Source organism: Pipistrellus kuhlii, unplaced genomic scaffold, assembly GCF_014108245.1.
Source record: "Pipistrellus kuhlii isolate mPipKuh1 unplaced genomic scaffold, mPipKuh1.p scaffold_m20_p_14, whole genome shotgun sequence".
Lineage (NCBI taxonomy): Eukaryota > Metazoa > Chordata > Mammalia > Chiroptera > Vespertilionidae > Pipistrellus > Pipistrellus kuhlii.
Genome location: NW_023425449.1, coordinates 28693245 through 28711751, shown reverse-complemented (window position 1 = coordinate 28711751; position 18507 = coordinate 28693245). Strand labels below are relative to the sequence as shown.

The 18507-nt window shown below is 41.5% G+C and overlaps 1 protein-coding gene and 1 long non-coding RNA gene across 2 annotated transcripts in view; both read left to right on the top strand.

Moving 5' to 3' along the window:
* Positions 1-12272, top strand: part of GGH (gamma-glutamyl hydrolase) — a 20271-nt gene extending 7999 nt beyond the window's left edge. The window contains exons 3-9 of the mRNA XM_036437009.2: positions 3785-3835; positions 7114-7198; positions 8131-8269; positions 8542-8648; positions 8726-8816; positions 10177-10314; positions 11842-12272. Of these exons, the coding sequence (XP_036292902.1) occupies positions 3785-3835; positions 7114-7198; positions 8131-8269; positions 8542-8648; positions 8726-8816; positions 10177-10314; positions 11842-11963 (733 nt within the window). The 3' untranslated portion in view covers positions 11964-12272. The remainder of the gene's footprint in view (positions 1-3784; positions 3836-7113; positions 7199-8130; positions 8270-8541; positions 8649-8725; positions 8817-10176; positions 10315-11841) is intronic.
* Positions 12273-16732: 4460 nt separating this feature from the next.
* LOC118718303 lies at positions 16733-18289 on the top strand. Its single transcript, XR_004987752.2, has 2 exons — positions 16733-17252; positions 17529-18289. It is a non-coding gene; the product is annotated as an uncharacterized LOC118718303 (long non-coding RNA).
* The last annotated feature ends 218 nt before the right edge of the window (positions 18290-18507 follow it).

Below are 18507 nucleotides of genomic sequence, written 5' to 3'. Positions count from 1 at the left end.
TTTGAAATGGGGGAAGTGTTGAAACCCATGATTCACCAAGTACTGGCATGTATGACTTTTGAAATACCTAAAAACGTGACTGTCAGCATAAAGGTTGATTTCCAGCTTGGGTTCCCAGAGTTCTTTTTAAGTAAATTGCTTGGGATTAGCATCATAAGATCCTATAAAAACCACACAACACATGGCAGCTAGGTTCCCAGAGGACCTGCACTGGGTTACCTAATGTGGAACGAGACAGAGAATCTCACCAATAATGTCGGGCTCATTTCTGCAGGTTAGGAGGGAAAGGAGGAGGATGGGAGACATAGGCAGAATGGAGTAGGTAAAGACCTTTGGTCTTCTTTTGTCTTCTCTCTGCTACCTTCTGCCTCAGGTGCCTGGCACTCTCAGGTTCCCCCCGTTCCCCGCTGGGGGACTAGTGGGACCCACAGAGATGCCTCTTCCTGAGAGGCTGCTTTTGGTTTAAAAAATGTGCTTTGTTCACACAGCATTATAAAGCGTTTTAAACATTAGCATTTAATAAAATCTTGACTTTTGGCCTCTTTTTTAACAAAGTTTTCTGGAGCTGATTTGCAGTGGAGCAAGAGCTCTCCACTGGCAGCAATGCCCTTCTCTCCTTGTTATGCTGTGTCATTTGTCATCATTATTTGGCTCACACAGTGTTTGTTTAGTTAAAGAGAGAGGGAACTATTTCTCTTCCTTTGAGAAGTTCTTTTGCTTCAAAAAAGTCTGACAACATGCAACTACCATCGCATTCAAAGCTTTTCCCTGGCAGGTCAATGGGGCACTGGAGTCTGTGACAGCCTCCCTCTCCCCAAACATTCAACAGTTACACCTCTCAATAGTGATAAGCAGGGGTCCACACTTCAGTCATGGACAATGTGGAAGCCATTTGTTTAGAATGAATGAAATGACCGAGACTAGCCTACATGGCTAGCTGTTAGAGGTCCCTGGGTAGAGCTGAGGGGTCTAAATCCATTCTGTTTCCTGATAGTGATGGCTCCCCATCCTGATTTAAATATCCGTGGGGGAGATTCTGGGTCATGAACGGTTCCCTTATTGTTGGCACAATTTGGGAAGATTGAACTGAAAGAATATTGGGAGTGGGTAAACTCACATTTCGTCTCCCTGTCGCTTCCTAAGTCAGGGCCACCTGCCCATTTACCCTCCATGTAAGAGAATGGTAAGCGGCATTGCAATGTCACCCAGTCTTCGTGGCTCTTTGCCAGAAGGATTATTATAGCTTTCCGAACAGACCTGAGCTTGCACAGCTCATTTGGAGTTAGAGCAGAGCCCAGAGGGGCTTGCTGGCCTACCACAGCTAAGTTCAGGGCATCCGAGGTAATATTAGTGTTCCAACTCCCTCCCTCCCAAAACAGACAGACAAACAAACAAACAAACAAACATTTCACTGAGGCAGAATGGGCTGTAGTTGATATTTGATCTCAACCTACTTCTTTTGTGGCAGGTTGAGAGGGCATTGTGCCTTGTTATTCTCTTACAGAACCATGAGACTGCTAAATGGCCAGATTTCACAAGTAGGATGCTCTCTTTCCTTGTTCTTCCGTTTTGTTGAACTTCTGGGAGAACAAACCCATCTCTCTGTGACTTAAAGGTTGCAGCCAGTTGATCTCTCTGTGACTTAAAGGTTGCAGCCAGTTGTCACAGAGTAATTCCATCCGTCTTCTCTGGAGAAGGGGATAAAATCATCAGTAACTTAGTGATTATTAGGGGCCCTGGATGAAATGGACATATTCCTAGAAAAACACAATCTTTCAAAACTCAATCAGGAAGAATCAGAAAACCTGAAAGGTCAATAACTACTGATGAAATTGAAACAGTAATAAAAAACTTCCAGCAAACAAAAGCTCTGGTCCTAACAGCTTCACAGTGGAGTTTTACCAAACATCCCAAGAAGAACTAACACCTATTCTCAAACTATTCCAAAAAATTCAAGAGAAAGGAATACTTCCAAGGGCTTTCTATGAAGCCAGCATTAGCCTAACCCCCCAACCAGATAAAGACATTAAAAAGAAAGAGAACTACAGGCCAGTATCCCTGATGAACATAGATGCTAAAATCCTCAACAAAATATTAGAAAATTGGATCCAGTAATATATTAAAAAGATCATACATCATGACCATAAAGTGGGATTTATTCCGGGGATGCAAGGTTGGTACAATATCTGCAAATCAATAAATGTGATATAGCAAAATGACAGATTGCAAGACAAAAGTCACATGATCATATCAATTGAAGCAGAAAAAACATTTGACAAAATCTAACACCCTTTTTTGATAAAAACTATCAGCAAAGTGGGAATAGAGGGATCATACCTCAACATAATAAGACCCTTATAAGACAAACCTACAGCCAACATCATACTCAATGAGCAAAAACTAAAACTATTTCTTCAAAGAACAAGAACAAAACAGGGATGTCTATTTTCATCACTCCTGTTCAACATAGTGCTAGCCGTAGTGATCAGACAAGAAAAAGAAATAAAAGGCATCCAAATTGGAAAGGAGGAAGTAAAACTGTCTTTATTTGCAGATGACATGATATTGTACACAGAGAACCCTAAAGACTTCATCAAAACACTACTAGATTTATTTAAATGAATTGGCAACAAAATTAACATCCAGAAATCTATGGCATTTTTGTATACCAATAATGAACTCTCAAAAAGAGAAACTAAAAAGAAAAAAAAATATCTCATTTACCATTGCAACAAGAAAATAAAGATATTTACTAATAAACTTAACCAAGGAAGTAAAAGACCTATACTTGGAAAACTGCAGGACATTGAAAAAAGAGATAGAGGAAGATATGAACAGTGGAAGAGTTCACAGGGTGTTTGACGAAGGTGCCTCAGAATAATTCACGGGCAGATTAGGCCAGTCTACAGTGATTTGCATATAATCCCTCCCTAGATCTCAACTCTTCTGACTTTTGAATACACAGTAGTTTGCAGTTGGTGGTGGGGAGAGTGAAGTATGGTGGAGGCTTTTCTATGGATTGTTTTCATCTGCCAGAGCCACCTGGAGTTAAGATAGGCGTGATGATACATATCCGTTTTGACCTTACATAAAATTACTGATTGGCTAGTGGAGAAATTACCAGAGCTTAAATCTCGTGTTGTTGTTTTTTTTTTTTTTTTTTAAATAATTTTTTCATTTTTCAATGACTGTTGACATATACAATATTATACCTAGTCCTATAACCCCCTTCTCATCTGATAACCATCAATTTGTTCTTGGTATCCCCAAATCTCATGGTCTTTAATATTTTGCACATGAACACATACTACACAGTATTAAATAATATCGGGCCACAGGAAAGCATGTTTACTTGTCTGATTAGCAAAACAAGTATATAATTGTGTGGCTTTCATGTAGTTCGAAAAGATGCCTCTAGGAACGTAGAGAGGTGATATTACCTAACATTTAAGAATTGTTTTTCTCTTTTTAAAAAATATATTTTATTGATTTTTTACAGAAAGGAAGGGAGAGGGATAGAGAATTAGAAACATTGATGGGAGAGAAACATCAATCAGCTGCTTCTTGCACAACCCCTACTAGGGAAGTGCCCACAACCAAGGTACATGCCCTTGACCAGAATTGAACCTGGAACTCTTGAGTTCGCAGGCCAGCGCTCTATCCACTGAGGGCAAGAATTATTTTCATATGGCTTTTAACAATAATGTGGTGACTTCATTTAAAGCCTGCCTGTTTTCTTAGGTTTGGGAAATGGATGTTTTGTCACTGTTTTTCTTGTTTTCAGGCTTGATCTCACAGATGAAGAGTATGTAAAGCTTTTCCGATCCATTAATGGGTAAGTTGGGCACTGGCTTGATACGGTGTGTGAGGTCTATGCAGTCTGCTCTTGCAAAAAAGTACACAGAAGTATTCCACGTGTTTCTGTGTAACTGTCTTGCAGTGGTGTACCGTTAGATTTCTGACTTTCATCGGAATTACATTGTTAGAGAGAGATGCAGTTGTCCTGCAGAAAAGGAAGCTTAAGATGTTAATGTTACACAGTAGACATACATCATTTTTTAAAATGTGTGACATAGTCTTTGTTCTTTTAATGCCTGTCTTAAGTATTTTGAAGCCACTTTGAATGGCATGGTGTACCGCTTGCTTAGGGGATTTATAAATCTTAAGCCTAAGGATACTGCTCAGTTCTCTTTCAGAAGGTGATTTGAATAGAACTTAGAAAAAATTGTCTATACTGTGGCATCACCAGAAAAGTTATGATTGGTTACCTCACAGAAAAAAATCTTTTAATATGAAAAAATGTTCAACACTATGCATAATTAAAGGAAATCTAATTATAGCAATTAAAAAAGGTTTTTAAAAACTATCAATTTAAAGATCAGAAAATTTGTTAATATTGTTTGGTGAAGATGTGAAGAAAAAAGTATTCTCCTACTTTACTTATGGCTGTGTAAGTTACATAGTCTTTTGGGGGCCAGTTTTGAAATACCAATTGCAGTAAAGAATGCACATACCCTTTAAGCCAGGAAATCCTTTGTGAGGAATATTATTTTACAGGTATATACCCCCCCACATGGGTAGAGTTGGGCCCATCATATGCACTATAATATTGTTTGAAATACACTCAGTTTCATAGCCACCCATTCGTCCATCAGCTGAGAACTGGGTAAGTAAAGGAGGCTGTCTACATGATAGAATGTATGAGGTAAAAAATCGGGATAGCTCTCGGTGCTGCTTTGGACACTGATGTTCCTTGAACGGTGTGATATTATACGAAAAAAGCAAGGCACATTATGGTGTGTGGATTATGCTCCCATTCTTTGATTCTTAAGGTAGGTGTGAGGGCGACAAGTGTAACATAAATCTTTCAGGTCAATGCAGCAGATTTTATTTATTTATTTTTTTAAATATATTTTATTATTTTTTTTACAGTGAGGAAGAGAGAGGGATAGAGAGCCAGAAACATCGATGAGAGAGAAACATCGATCAGCTGCCTCCTGCACACCCTTTACTGGGGATGTACCCGCAACCAAGATACATGCCCTTGACCGGAATCGAACCCGGGACCCTTGAGTCCGCAAGCCAACACTCTATCCACTGAGCCAAACCGGTTTTAGCCAATGCAGATTTTATCGGTGGTTGTTCCTGATTGGGAGTGGGATGGAGAGAGTCTGTTACTGTAAAGTTTTTATAAAAAGAGCTTTTTTTTTTTTTTTTTTTTTTTTTTTAAAGAAAACAACAAAACTTTTAAAAGCTGTAATCATTTATTATAATTTTTTTTAAAAAGACTGTGTTTAAAACTTGCCTTCAGACTTCAGTTCTTTTGTGTGTGTGTTTTTAAAGATCTGCTTTTCTTGTTTTTATTTTATTGTCTAAAGTTTTACATATGTATCCTTTTTCCCCAATTGCTCCCCAACCCCCTGCCATTCCCACCCCGGGCAAGCCCCCACTGCCCCAGTGTCTGTGCCCATTGGTTATGCTAATATGCATACATAAAAGTCCCTTGATTGCTCTCTAACATCCCCCCCCCGCCCCTACTATTTGTCTCTAGATTGATTTATTCTTGTTCATCCAACTGACTTCAGTTCAGTTTGGTTCAGTAAATATTTACTATAAAGTCAGTTCAATTTAGTGAAACATTTAAAATGCCCGTTACACTCAGTGTCCTCTGGCCCGGGCAAGGACAAACAAGCCCAGGCTGGACTCTATGCTAGAACCTCCACATGCACACTGGGAAGTGAGCACTGCTCTGCCCTGCAGAAGCACCTTCACGCCCTGTGATGCAGCAGGGCCCATCCCGTTGTGGGGGTGCCCAGAGATGGAAAGGCAGAGCCTGGCTTTATTTTATTTTTAAATATATTTCGTTGATTTTTTACAGAGAGGAAGGGAGGATAGAGAATTAGAAACATTGATGAGAGAAACATCAATCAGCTGCTTCCTGCACACCCCCTACTGGGGATGTACCCACAACCAAGTTACATGCCCTTGACTGGAATCCAACCTGGGACCCTTCAGTCCGCAGTCCGATGCTCTATCACTGAGCCAAACCGGTTTTAAAGGAGTTTGTCAACTGGGTGGGGCAGTCAAGCTTTACTTGATGAAAGGATTTTGTGCTTAAACATATCAGGTTTGATCAGAGGCAGCTTTTTAAGTACTGAGTTGATGAAAAGGGAGAACTGCTAATGGGTCTTCATTAATCCACTTTGAATTGTAGCATTTTCTGCATGGTTTTGTGGCAGGTGTTCCACCTCATTCTTTATAGTTTCTCACTGGGCTGTGATCTTCCTAACAGAAAACTTACTCATCTCTAGCTGCCCAGGCTAATGCTGAGCCTGGCTCATGCAAGAAGCAGAGTATAGTTGTTGAATGAACAACCATCTCAGCAGCAGCATTTCACATACCTCAAATTCATATTTAAGTATTTTCAAAATGTTAATACCTTTAACCTAACTTTTATAATCTCTTTGGTCTATCCCTGGCTTATTTTAAGACTTTTTCTATAATATATCTCACCTTTATGGGTAGAATAAAATAAAATGTTTGCTTCTTCCCCCCACCTAGACCTCTAGAAATGGGATTGTGTTATTTTTCAAAACTCTTCTAATCCCATGACTATTACTGAAGAGATTTCAGGGTGATAATATAGCTTTGGATTATCATGGATATTTAATTTTAGCTTACATATATTTTTTTATGATAATTTCTTTTTTATTGATTTTTTTTTCTTTACAGTGAGGAAGAGAAAGGGATTAGAGAGATAGAAACATCGATGAGAGAGAAACATCAATCAGCTGCCTCTTGTATACCCCCACTGGGGATGTGCCCACGACCAAGTTACATGCCCCTGACCGGAATTAAACCTGGGACCTTTCAGTCCGCAGACCGACGCTCTATCCACTGAGCCAAACCGGCTTCGCCACAAAAGTATTTTTAACTGCAATAATTTACAAATGGGTAGGATTGTGAATATTTCATGTCTTCTTTTGCCTTAGTTTTCTGATTTTCTGTAATGACCTTGTTGCTTATGTAATAGGAAGGAGGAGTTTTGAAATAAAAGGATGGTTTGGTGTCTGTGGGGCGGGTGGAAATGCATCCTTTCGGATATCGTTTCAGGATCCTCTTCCCCGGAGGAGGCGTTAACCTCACGAAGTCGGGTTATGCCCGCACGGCCAAGATATTTTACAGCCTCGCCACACAGGTAAGTGCCAGTTGTTTCTTCTTATTCCAGATGGGGTTTTAAAAAAATACATGTTTTTATTTATCTTTCTTAGAGAGGAAGGGGGAAGGAGAAACATAATGAGAATCATCCATCAGTTGCCTCCTGCATGTCCCCTATTGGGGATCGAGCCTGCAACCCAGGCATGTCCCTGACTGGGAATCCAGCCTGCGACTTTTTGGGGCATGGGAGGACCTACACCAACTGGGGCCCTGATGGGTTTTTGTAATTTGCCGTGGGGATAAATCCTTTTCTGGCACTTAATACTTCCTTCATAGTTACTCTGGCCTCACCATCCCCTCCCCTCTTGAGGTGCCTGCTTATGAGCAGCCAGGGGGGCTATTGCTCATTTTCCATTTCATTTAATCCTGGATGCCAGGGGCCCTATGGGGCCTTGCTGACTGGCCCTCTCTGTTTGTGGGTCCTCCTGGTGACTTAGTAGGCTGTTTTTATTATGCACTGGGCGTTATTCATATACTACTAATTTTCATCTCCACTTGAAAGCTGCTCTTTGTCCCCACCTAGTCAATGTATCTATAAATCCTGAGATAATGGAGGAAAGAGTGGGTTCAAAACCAGACAATTACCCAAAGCGACAAGATTTATAGAAGACGTAAAAATAGGCATTTTATCTGGCATTGTCTTTGATAGTTACAGTCACTGATGCTTGTATTATTTGGTAGTTGACTGGCAGATGTCAGCTTCTTTCCCAAAACCACCGAGGCTGGATAGTTTGTGTGATTAAAATGGAGCTATGATGTGGGAGCTGGGAGACTAAATGGCAGCTTCCTTTTGGAACATGGGAAATGCTTCAGAAATCCATGTACCTCTCACGTGCCAGCCTTGTAATGACAAACCAAACGTATGATTTTTGTTTTGAAAAGGTTGAATAAGTTTTGTTTTCTCTTTCAAAGAGTTTTGATGATGGAGACTACTTTCCTGTGTGGGGCACATGCCTGGGATTTGAAGAGCTTTCGTATCTGGTCAGTGGAGAGTTATTGTTAACGAACACAGATACTAAAGCAGTCACATTGCCGCTGAACTTCAGCCAAGGTAAGAATTCTCTTTCTGACCCTTTAAGAAATGTTAGCTGGGCAGGATTAGGAAGTAGCAAATATCAAGTAAAAAGTGCTCGTGACATTTATTCGTTTTTAAATTATTTACACAGGCTAGAGATGTGAATGATCATGTTTGCACTCAAATTATGAGGATGGCTTAAGAAATTTTAAATTTTGATAACTCATTCCTTTGACTGGAGATGAGTAATTTCAGTGGATTTTATTTTTCTGTGTTTAAATTCTTTCCCTGTACTTACCTTGCTTCAGGTATACTGCAGAGCAGAATGTTCCGGAATTTTCCTGCTGACTTGTTGCGCTCCTTAGAATCAGAGCCTCTGACTGCAAATTTCCACCAGTGGAGCCTCTCCACAATGGTATCATATTAATTATATAATGAAATCAATGTACTTAGATTAATTATAGGAGTAATTATTTTATTTTTATACTCCAGAATTTTACGAAGAATGAAAAATTAAAGGCGTTTTTCAATGTACTATCTACAAATACTGATGGCAAGATTGAGTTTATTTCAACAATGGAAGGTATGTCTCTCTACATGTACACTTTTCACATATTATGTTTATTAGTTTTGATTTTATAGTGTGTGTGTGTGTTTTAATGAATAAAATCACAATAACTTTGGGGCCTCAAGATCGAAATGAGGGCAATTTTGGAGATAGGAACTGTATTTTGTTCATGTTCCGAAGCAGTTGTGGTTTACCTGGATCATCTAGGTGGTAATGGGGTGAAGAAGGGAAGGAAAGAGAGTGATGAAGAAATAGAGACAGTGTCCTCTTAAGAAAAAAAAAAAATTAGTGAACTTATTGGGATAACATTGGTTAATAAAATTATAAAGGTTTGAGGTATATAATTCTATAATACATCATCTGTATCTTGTATTGTGTGCTCACCACTCAAAGTCAAGTCTCCTCAATCATCATTTTCCCCCCTTTTACTCTCTTTTTCCTCCCCCACCCCCTTCCCTATGATCATCCCCACACCGCTGTCTGTGTCTATGAGTATTTTACTTTTTTTGCCCAATCCCTTCGCCCTTTTCACCCAGCAGTAATGTGGATTAAGTACTTCGACAGGTTCTCTTCCAGACAAGGAACTAAAGGTGCAACGGACATACAGCAAAATATCTTCCTAAATACATTGATGAAATGGCGAGAAAATAAGGGTCCTTAGGCCAAAAGCTCCCAAGGGCTGTGTGGAGTATTTGGATGGGGCCCCTGGAAGGAGGTGATGGGGGAGAACATCTGGAATCTGGAAGGCAGAGAGCACCCAATGTCTGCCTGGTTTTGAACCAAGGGCCTCTTGTTCCAGATGACCGCTGCACACACCACAGAAACACGCTGAAGTGGGGTGTTTAAATCAGCATCCCTGTTAATAAGGAGACCCTGAGGCAAAGCTCAGGACCCCCCTACAGGGAGAGGACCCCATGGAGCAGGACCTGGAGGCTACATCCTCCATGCATCCTGCCTGCAGAGCTGCAGGGAGACCCGCCCGTCTGGAGTCCGAAGCAGGGGCGGTGAACTAGCCTGGAGCATTCAAGCAGGCTCGAGGGTGGCCCGCATCGTACTCACTGGGAAGTTTGGGAAATCGCAGCTCAAAAATGTTTGTTTAAAGTTGTCTCAGAGGCTCAGCTATTGTATTTTCCTTTCCTCTGATGAGCTAGTAAAGCGAATCATATTAAGATTGTAAAAGGTTGGAAATCAGTGAATTACTGAATTGTGACTTTGAACTGAAATTATTGTGTGTCTGAGAACATGCACAGTTTTACTTTATCTGAGTTAGTGAGTTAAAGTACGTTTACATGGGACATAAAATGTAACTTGGTTGTAAATAACATGGTAGATACTCTCACTGCTTACTACTTACCCGTTTGTGTGTTTCACGCAGGGTACAAGTATCCGGTGTATGGCGTCCAGTGGCATCCGGAGAAATCTCCTTACGAGTGGGTGCCATTGAAAGGCATTTCCCACGCCCCCAATGCTGTGAAGACGGCATTTTATTTAGCAGAGTTCTTGGTTTCTGAAGGTAATATATGGGTACATAATCTTAGCACTCCATTAGTGTACTTTTGAAGGAAATGCCCTCATCTGAACTTTCATATACTCTTGCTCTATGTAAATGCTTTAAAAACAAAACAAAACAAAAACACAACACACGTTTAAAACAATCACCGTGAAAGCCCTGAAATTGAGGTATTAGGCTTTCAAATAAAACAAGTCCAGTGATTTCAATTAATAATACTGTGTGCTCTAAAATGTGCTGAATACTCGAACAACGGTGTAGAGACTGTTGGATTTTTTCCCCTTTCTTTCTTGAATACTTTTTCTTTAATATTCTCCCCTACTAGTCTTCTTTTTAGGAATAACACTTTAGTTATGACATTCTCTGAGAATTAGATGTTTGATTTTCAAGGCAATTATATAAACTGAGCATATATACTCATCCTTCTGTGATCGGAGAAAGTTCAGCTTTGCTTGTTTTTTTTTTTTTTTTTCATGCTGTGTTTGTGGGTAGAATTGAGAATTTGGTTGTAGATGCTTATGTTTTAGTTGAGTGATTCTGGGATAAGACAGAGCACCACTTGCAAGGGGCAGGCATCACTCTGGTGAGGTGTGGCCATTGAACCCTTCAGAGAGCCTTGTTGGCATCTCGCCACGCTTGGCCTAAGTTTTTGGCAACCCTCCTGCCCACACTTGTGTGTGTTTTTTTAACTTGGGATTTTTGTTATGAAATTGCCCTTTCCTCTGGTTAAGAATTATGCTCAGAGGAAAGGGCAATTTCATGACAAAAATCCCAAGTTAAAAATACACACACACACACACACACACACACACACACACAAAACAGGTCTCTCTTGCGTAGTATTAGTCCCGAGAAGCATTTTCATGTCTTGTGTGTCGGAGTAAATGAGAACAGGGTGGAGCAGTTGGCTGCAGTGTTGTCCCGTGTAGGGCTATTATCTGTTCTTTATTTCTTAATACCCTTGTTTTAAAACATGCCACAACAGCCTGTAGTTACTTTATCTTGATCTTAGGAAACTGTCTGAGCCTTTACCTTCTTACATTCACACTTGACCCCTGCTCCCTTCTCCGTGCCTCTCACAGCTCTGCCTGGCCTGTGGGAACTGCCTCATGGCCCCACCTGACTCATCTTGGCCCGTTTCTTCATCCTCTTTCGAAGCTTCTCGATGAAGACAGACTATAAAAACATTACTAAGTACAGTTACTAGACTCGACTTCTTGTGTGTTAGACCCTTGCCCTGGGTATATTTCTATCCCGGTCCCTGCATTAAATCCTATACGCAGTAGGCACTTAGTGATGAATGGGGCGTGAGTACCCCCTTTGGTCTGGGTGGGGCAGACGCACAGCTGTGTCAGCAGGCATCTGCTGTACATCAGGTACCCCTTTATTTGGGGGAAGTTCTATAAGATATGTTTCCTATTGGTTACTACTTTCCCACTTAATACTGATGATGGGATGAGATATTATAAAGTAACCTTTAGAAAATGATATCCTATCCTTTTAAAAATTCACATTTTCTTTTTCTTGCAGCTCAGAAAAATGATCATCATTTTGAATCTGTTGCTGAAGAGAACAAAGCACTGATTTATCAGTTCCATCCTGTCTATACTGGAAATATTTCTTCATTTCAGCAAGTTTATATATTTAATTGAAAGCTTTCCATATGTTGACAGAAGTTTGAATAATTCTATGATGAAATTGTTTTTAATAACTTGATACTCATGGCAGTAATGGAAAGCCACTGAGATTTCGTCTCTAGTTACTGGCTCTGCATCTTTATTTGGTATATTTGACTATATCATATTTTATAATTAGTGGGACAGATAAACAATCATAGTGTATTTCATGTGAAAGCTTTCTTTTATCTCAAGACTAGAAAAAAATTCATTTATTGAAAATACAGATAATTTATTTTTTTCTGATTGATTCTGGAAATAAACAGCACCCCCTACCCAGACTAACCATCCTTTCTGAAGACTCTTTAAATTCTACCTCCAGTTCACTGCGAGATCTCTCTCTCCTTTGAGTCTCAGGAGTATTCAGGCCCTCAATAAGTACTTGTGACTATGAATGAACTTTTTCCCCCATGGAAAATAATTTGAAAGCTGTACATTTATTTGGATGCATCCTATCTAATAAAAGGGTGATATGCAGATTAACCATCACTCCATGACAAATATGGCGGCGCCCATAGCTACAAAAATGGCAGTGTGGGCCAGAGCCAGGGAACTGGTAGAGTGGGCGGGAGGCCCACTGCTGAGGGAGATATGCAGGTAGTGCAGTGGGGAGACATGCCGGGAGTGAGCGAGGTTCCCTGTCTGGGGGTTCCAAATCTGCCATTGGCTCCTCTCACCACTGATTCCCCTCCTCACAGGTATCCTCCAGACAAAAGCCATTCTGTGTAAATATGGCATGTCCTCAGGGGTGACTCCTAAACCAAATGGGTGTCACATCTGGGCAATCTAAGTCCTGTTAGAAAAAGGTCCTGGGAGGAGGGATTTAGGAATCAGGAAGCCATTGTGACCTGCTCCGTCTCTGGAACTGCCGTCAAACACAGGCAGTCTGAGACCCTCCCAAAATACCACCTGAGCTAAACCTGAGACCCAAGATATGTTCAAGGCCCAAAGCTGACGGGGATAAGGGGACAGGGGAGCAAAGCATGCAGAACAGCCAACTCAACCAAAGACACAGGAGCCTAAGATAACCCAGAGAAATGTCCCAGCCACTGATACTCTCCCGCAGACGTGGTGCCCACACCCAGCTGGGGGACAGGGGTGTGTATGTGCAGAATTTAAGGACGCCGGCAGGCTGAAAAGCCAAAGCATGCCTAAGGATTTTTTGGACATGTCCCACAGTGGAGAAGCAGAGTCAGAATCAAGAAGCAAAGTCTTACCTCAGCGCTGGGGTGTTTAAAAGTATCTAAAAATAGCAGTTCCATGACGGAGTCCACTGCCATGTTTGCTGCGGACAGGAGGCGCAAAGAGGACTTCTAGGAGCTCTGCAACCTCAGGGGCAACAGCAGCTCAGGATTGGGAGAGACTGCAGCACTTTGGTGTCCAAGGAGCTCGTGTCACAAACCTTGGCCTATCCGGAAGTTGCTGGCTCTGCCTTCTCCAGCATGTTGGAGAAAGGCTGAGAGAGAAGAGACTGATATGGTGGCTCCCGTGTTCCAAATCCTGTCGTCATCTCTGTTACCTAGCCTCTGCGCCCTCCAGGACAGCCTCAATACCAGTGCAGAGGAGGCTTGGAGAGGGTAGTGATGAGGAGAATGCTTCTGACTCTGGATAACCAGTGAAACTGCTGTCAAGAGCCTTTCTAGGGCTAGCAGGAAAGCAATGAGGGAAGAAGAATGTCTCAAAATGAAAAGGTTGGTTTTTATTTTTCTCATCAGCAAAATGTGAATATTACCTAAACCACAGACTGCGAGAATCCTATATAATAAAAGAGTAATATGCAAATTGACCATATCTCAGCTACACCCACCAGCCACACCCACCAGTCAATCAGAGCAAGTATGCAAATAAACCCAACCAAGGTCCCTATAGCCACAGAGAGCAGGAGAGAGGCTTGGGTTTCCCAGGCAACAGAGGAAGCCAAGCTTTCCACCTGCCCTAGCCGGCCTAAGCCTCCACTCAAGGCTGCAAAGTTTCAATTATAGAAGGTAAACAATTTCCAACAGAAATGGCTGCAGCCATGGAGCAAGCAGGAGGCTTGGCTCTGCTCCAGGCTACAAAGTTTCAATTGTAGAAGATACATAAATCCCAGATACCAGGGCCTCTGCTTGGGTTGCCAGGGGGTGTGGCCAGCCTGCAAACCACCACAGGCCCCTCGAACAGGCTACCCTACACCCTATAAAAATATATTTTATAGAATTTTTGGGAACATATACCTAAAATTGTATACTTAACTAGTGCTCTAAGACAGAGCACTAGTTAAGTATACAATTTTACGTATATGTTCCCAAAAATTCTAGTTTAGCACTTCTTAGTTGGGATTCAGGAATCTGTATTTTAACAACTCCACCAGGTGATTCTCATCTTGAGAGAGTTTGGGAAACACTGCCCTAAGGAAACCACCCTGATCTGGGACACCCTTCAGGGCAAACCAGCTGGCCACCACCCATGTACTAGGCTTCTATCTAATAAAAGAGTAATATGCAGAGTGACCATCACTCCACCACACAAGATGGCTACCCCCATTTGGTCAAAGATCCTCTCCCCATGTGGACCCAAGATGGCCACCACAGATGGTCAGAAGGGGAGGGCAGTTGAGAGGGACCAGACTTGCAAGGGAGGGCAGTTAGGGGCAAACAGGATGGCAGGGGAGCAATTAGGCATCAATCAGGCTGGCAGAAGAGTGGTTAGGGGCAACCAGGAAGGCAGGCAGGTGAGCAGTTGGGAGCCTGCAGTCCTGGATTGTGAGAGGGATGTCCCAGATTGGAGAGGGTGCGGGCTGGGCTGAGAGACAAACCCCCCTTCGTGCATGAATTTTGTGCACTGGGCCTCTAGTTAATTGAAATAAAATTCCAGAAATTGTATAACAGCTGAAGTGGATAAGTTGGTTGAGCATAAGCATGGTCCTGTGCATGGAAAGTTTCAGGTTTGATTCCAGGTCAGGGAACATACCTGGCATATACCTGGGTTTCAAGTTGGATCCCTGGTCAGGGCTCCTAAGGAAGACAATTGAAGGGATGTTTCTTACATTGGTATTTCTCTCTCTATATCCCTCTCCCTTCCACTCTCTCTCTAAAAATCAATGGAAAAATGAATTAATGCCATATCTACAAATGTGGATAATCTAAAGAGAAAAAAAAAAAAAGTGGGGGAGCCCTAACCAGTTTGGCTCAGTGGATAGAGCAATAATATATATATATATATATATACATATACATACATACACATATATATACATATACATATACATATACATACATATATATATATATATATATATATATATATATATATATATATATATATATATGCCAGGGTGAAAGAGGTTGAATATGTACTGTATTATTTACAGTGTGTGAAATATTAACTTTAAAAATATATTTTATTGATTTTTACAGAGAGGAAGGGAGAGAGAGTTAGAAACATTGATGAGGGAGAAACATTGATCAGCTGTCTCCTGCACATCCCCTACTGGGGATATGCCTGCAAACAAGGTACATGCCCTTGAACAGAATCCAACCTGGGACCCTTCAGTCTGCAGGCTGATGTTCTATCCAATGAGCCAAACAGGTTAGGTAGGACATAATATAACTTTTTAGGGGCACATATGTTATCTATACTATCGTAATAAAAGGGTAATATGCTAATTAGACCAGACATCCATCCGGAAATTCTTCTGGACCAAGCCATGGTGATGGGGGCTGAAGCAGAGGCTGTTAGAAGCAATCAGGCTGGCTGGGGAGAGCACTTAGGGGCAACCAGGTTGGCAGGGGAGCAATTAGGAATCAATCAGGCTGGCAGGGGAGTAGTTAGGGGTGATCAGGCTGGCAGGCAGGCAAGTGATTGGGAGCCAGCAGTCTGACATCCCCCAAGGGGTCCCAGATTGCAGAGGGTTCAGGTTGGGCTGAGGGACACCTCCTGCCTCCCATGCATAAATTTCATGCACTGAGCCTCTTGTTTTAATCTATTTGTCATCCTGTGCTTCCTCTCCCACCATTCACTGTCTCATATATTCTCACAAACTCTGAAATTGAGCAATTCCTTGAGGACAGCCAAGCAGCTGGAAGAGGGGATTTTTAGAGCTGTTTCTGACAGCGTTTATGCACCTGTTCTCCTTGGTCCTCCACAGCTGCTGCTAGAGACATGGAAAGGTGCAAAACAGAAGGAGTGATGGGGCAGGAGGCTGGTGGAGGTTATGAATGATTTTTTTGTATAAAAGGTAAAAATACTCTGAAGATACCAAGATAAACTCTAAGCTTTGGGCATTAAGGATAGCAGAACATAGAAATTGAAAGGGATTAACACATTCAGCTAAAAAGGACATTGATAAAAGTGTGGTACAGCTAGTTTCTGTCCATAAGCATGAAGATTTCTATTTAGTCTTATTGTCTAATGTGCCCTTTCTGGCTAATTTCGTGTCTCCACACCAGAAAAAGGTGGCAACACTGTTATTACTCATATTGCCAGGGCTCTTTCCAACCTCTTTTGAAATATTGTAGATCTGCTTGTCTCTGAAGTTCCCTAATAACATATAATCCTATGTCATCACTCATGATGCTGTATCACCCTTCTGCCCCAGAATACTGGCTTCTATTATAATTGCCCCCAAAGTTCTCACTGTGCCATTGGTGATGGCCACAGATGTAAGAAAACGGGACCCATCATTTGTTTTTTATTTGTTAAGTTCCTTCCCCGCCCCCCCCCCCCCCCCCCCATTTTCCCAACCATGTATATTTTTGAAGACTTTACACTGGGATCTCTTTCAAAGTTGCCAACACTCCTGTTTTCCGCACACCACCACCTGCAGGAAGGCTATGCAGAGGTCTGAGGGCAAGTGGGAAGTTCAGGAATAAGGTCTACTGGAGATCTACCACTGACCCTGAGCTTGAGCCACATATGTGGGCCCATGTGCTGGCTCTTAACTCCCAACTGTAGTGTCACTCCCTGTTTACAGCACCCAAAGGCAGTGATGTGGCAACACCCATCTTTTAGCTCCCATGCCTCCAGCTCCAGCCACTGGCACCCAAGTATTCAGTCCTTCCACAGGCTCCACATCATGTGTAGGCAGTCCCCAGGGCTGGCCATCCACCTCCTTCCAGGGTTCACCAGCAAGCACTTCTAGTCCATGCCCTCTCTTGCCCCCGTTGATGTAACAAGGTCAGCCTGCCTTGGAGCAGTCTTATGCCAAGCTAAACAAGGAACAGAGGGTTAGACATCCCCTGTCTGGATGGGACTTGAGGGCAGAGCCTGTCACTCATTTCTATTAAGGTATTTCTTAAAAAAAAAAAAAAAATATATATATATATATATATATATATATATATATATATATATATATATATAAAATTGATTTTTTACAGAGAGGAAGAGAGAGGGATAGAGAGTTAGAAACATTGATGAGAGAGAATCATCCATCAGTTGCCTCTTGCACACCTCCTACTGGGGATGTGCCCGCAACCAAGGTACATGACCAGAATCAAACCTGGGACCTTTCAGTCCGCAGGCCAACGCTCTTATCTACTGAGCCAAACAGGTTTCGGCAAGAAGAGAATATTTCTGAGTGCCCACATGTGTATGTAACTTGTCTGGCAGAAGATGTTCTATGAAGGGATATTGGCTCTCCATTTCCCCACTGCAGATCAGGACATTCTCAATGCCTTGTCAGGCTGAGTTTTCATGGTTGGGATGGGGTTAGGATGGTCCTACAGCTTCTAAAAGCACAGGGATAAGTCCCACTAAAACATTCAGGTGCAGAACATGGCCCAAAGTAGGCCATTAGTAAGTGGCCTCCCCTCATTTCCTCTCCCTCCTCCACAATAATGAAACAGCCCAACATACATGCTGTTACCTATCAGAAGAGCAAGAAAAGATACCATTTATATGAAAAGAATTGTGCAAAAAGGGTCTTTTGCTCCTTAGAAACAGAATATTTTGTTGTTGTTACTAGCTTGTAATTTTATTTCACTTACTTTTCTAAAAGGAATTAAGTTTTTATTCCATTAAGTTTTTTTCATTCCAATAGTGGTTTAAAATTAAGTCTTGCAGTAATGAGTCAGGAACACTAGATGTCAGGAGAGAACCAGCTAAACCCAATGTTTAATGTTTATTAATCTCTTAGAATTTAGAGGCTGTCAGAAACTTAAAGAACATCTAATAGTATAATCATTATATTTACTTAAATACTAATGGTTTATTGAATTATGTTGTGGATCATTAAAAAATACTAATGGTTGTATAAACAGATTTACACCTAATACTAGATGCTTTCTATTCTGATCTATGAGGAGGCCCTAAAAGACTTGATTCAAAGAAAGGAAGCAAACAATTTAAATAATATTTTAAGGGCTAGATACTTTTATGTACATATATTTGTGGACTTCCTACAAAGTAACAATCCCTTTTCTGCATAATGGGCAACTTCTAGGCTAGAGGAGGATTTTTCTGGATGGGTAAAGATCCGGAGCCTCTTCTTAAGAGATGCTTCTGGGGGGACGGACTGGCAGGGAAGGCACTATCTTCTAGA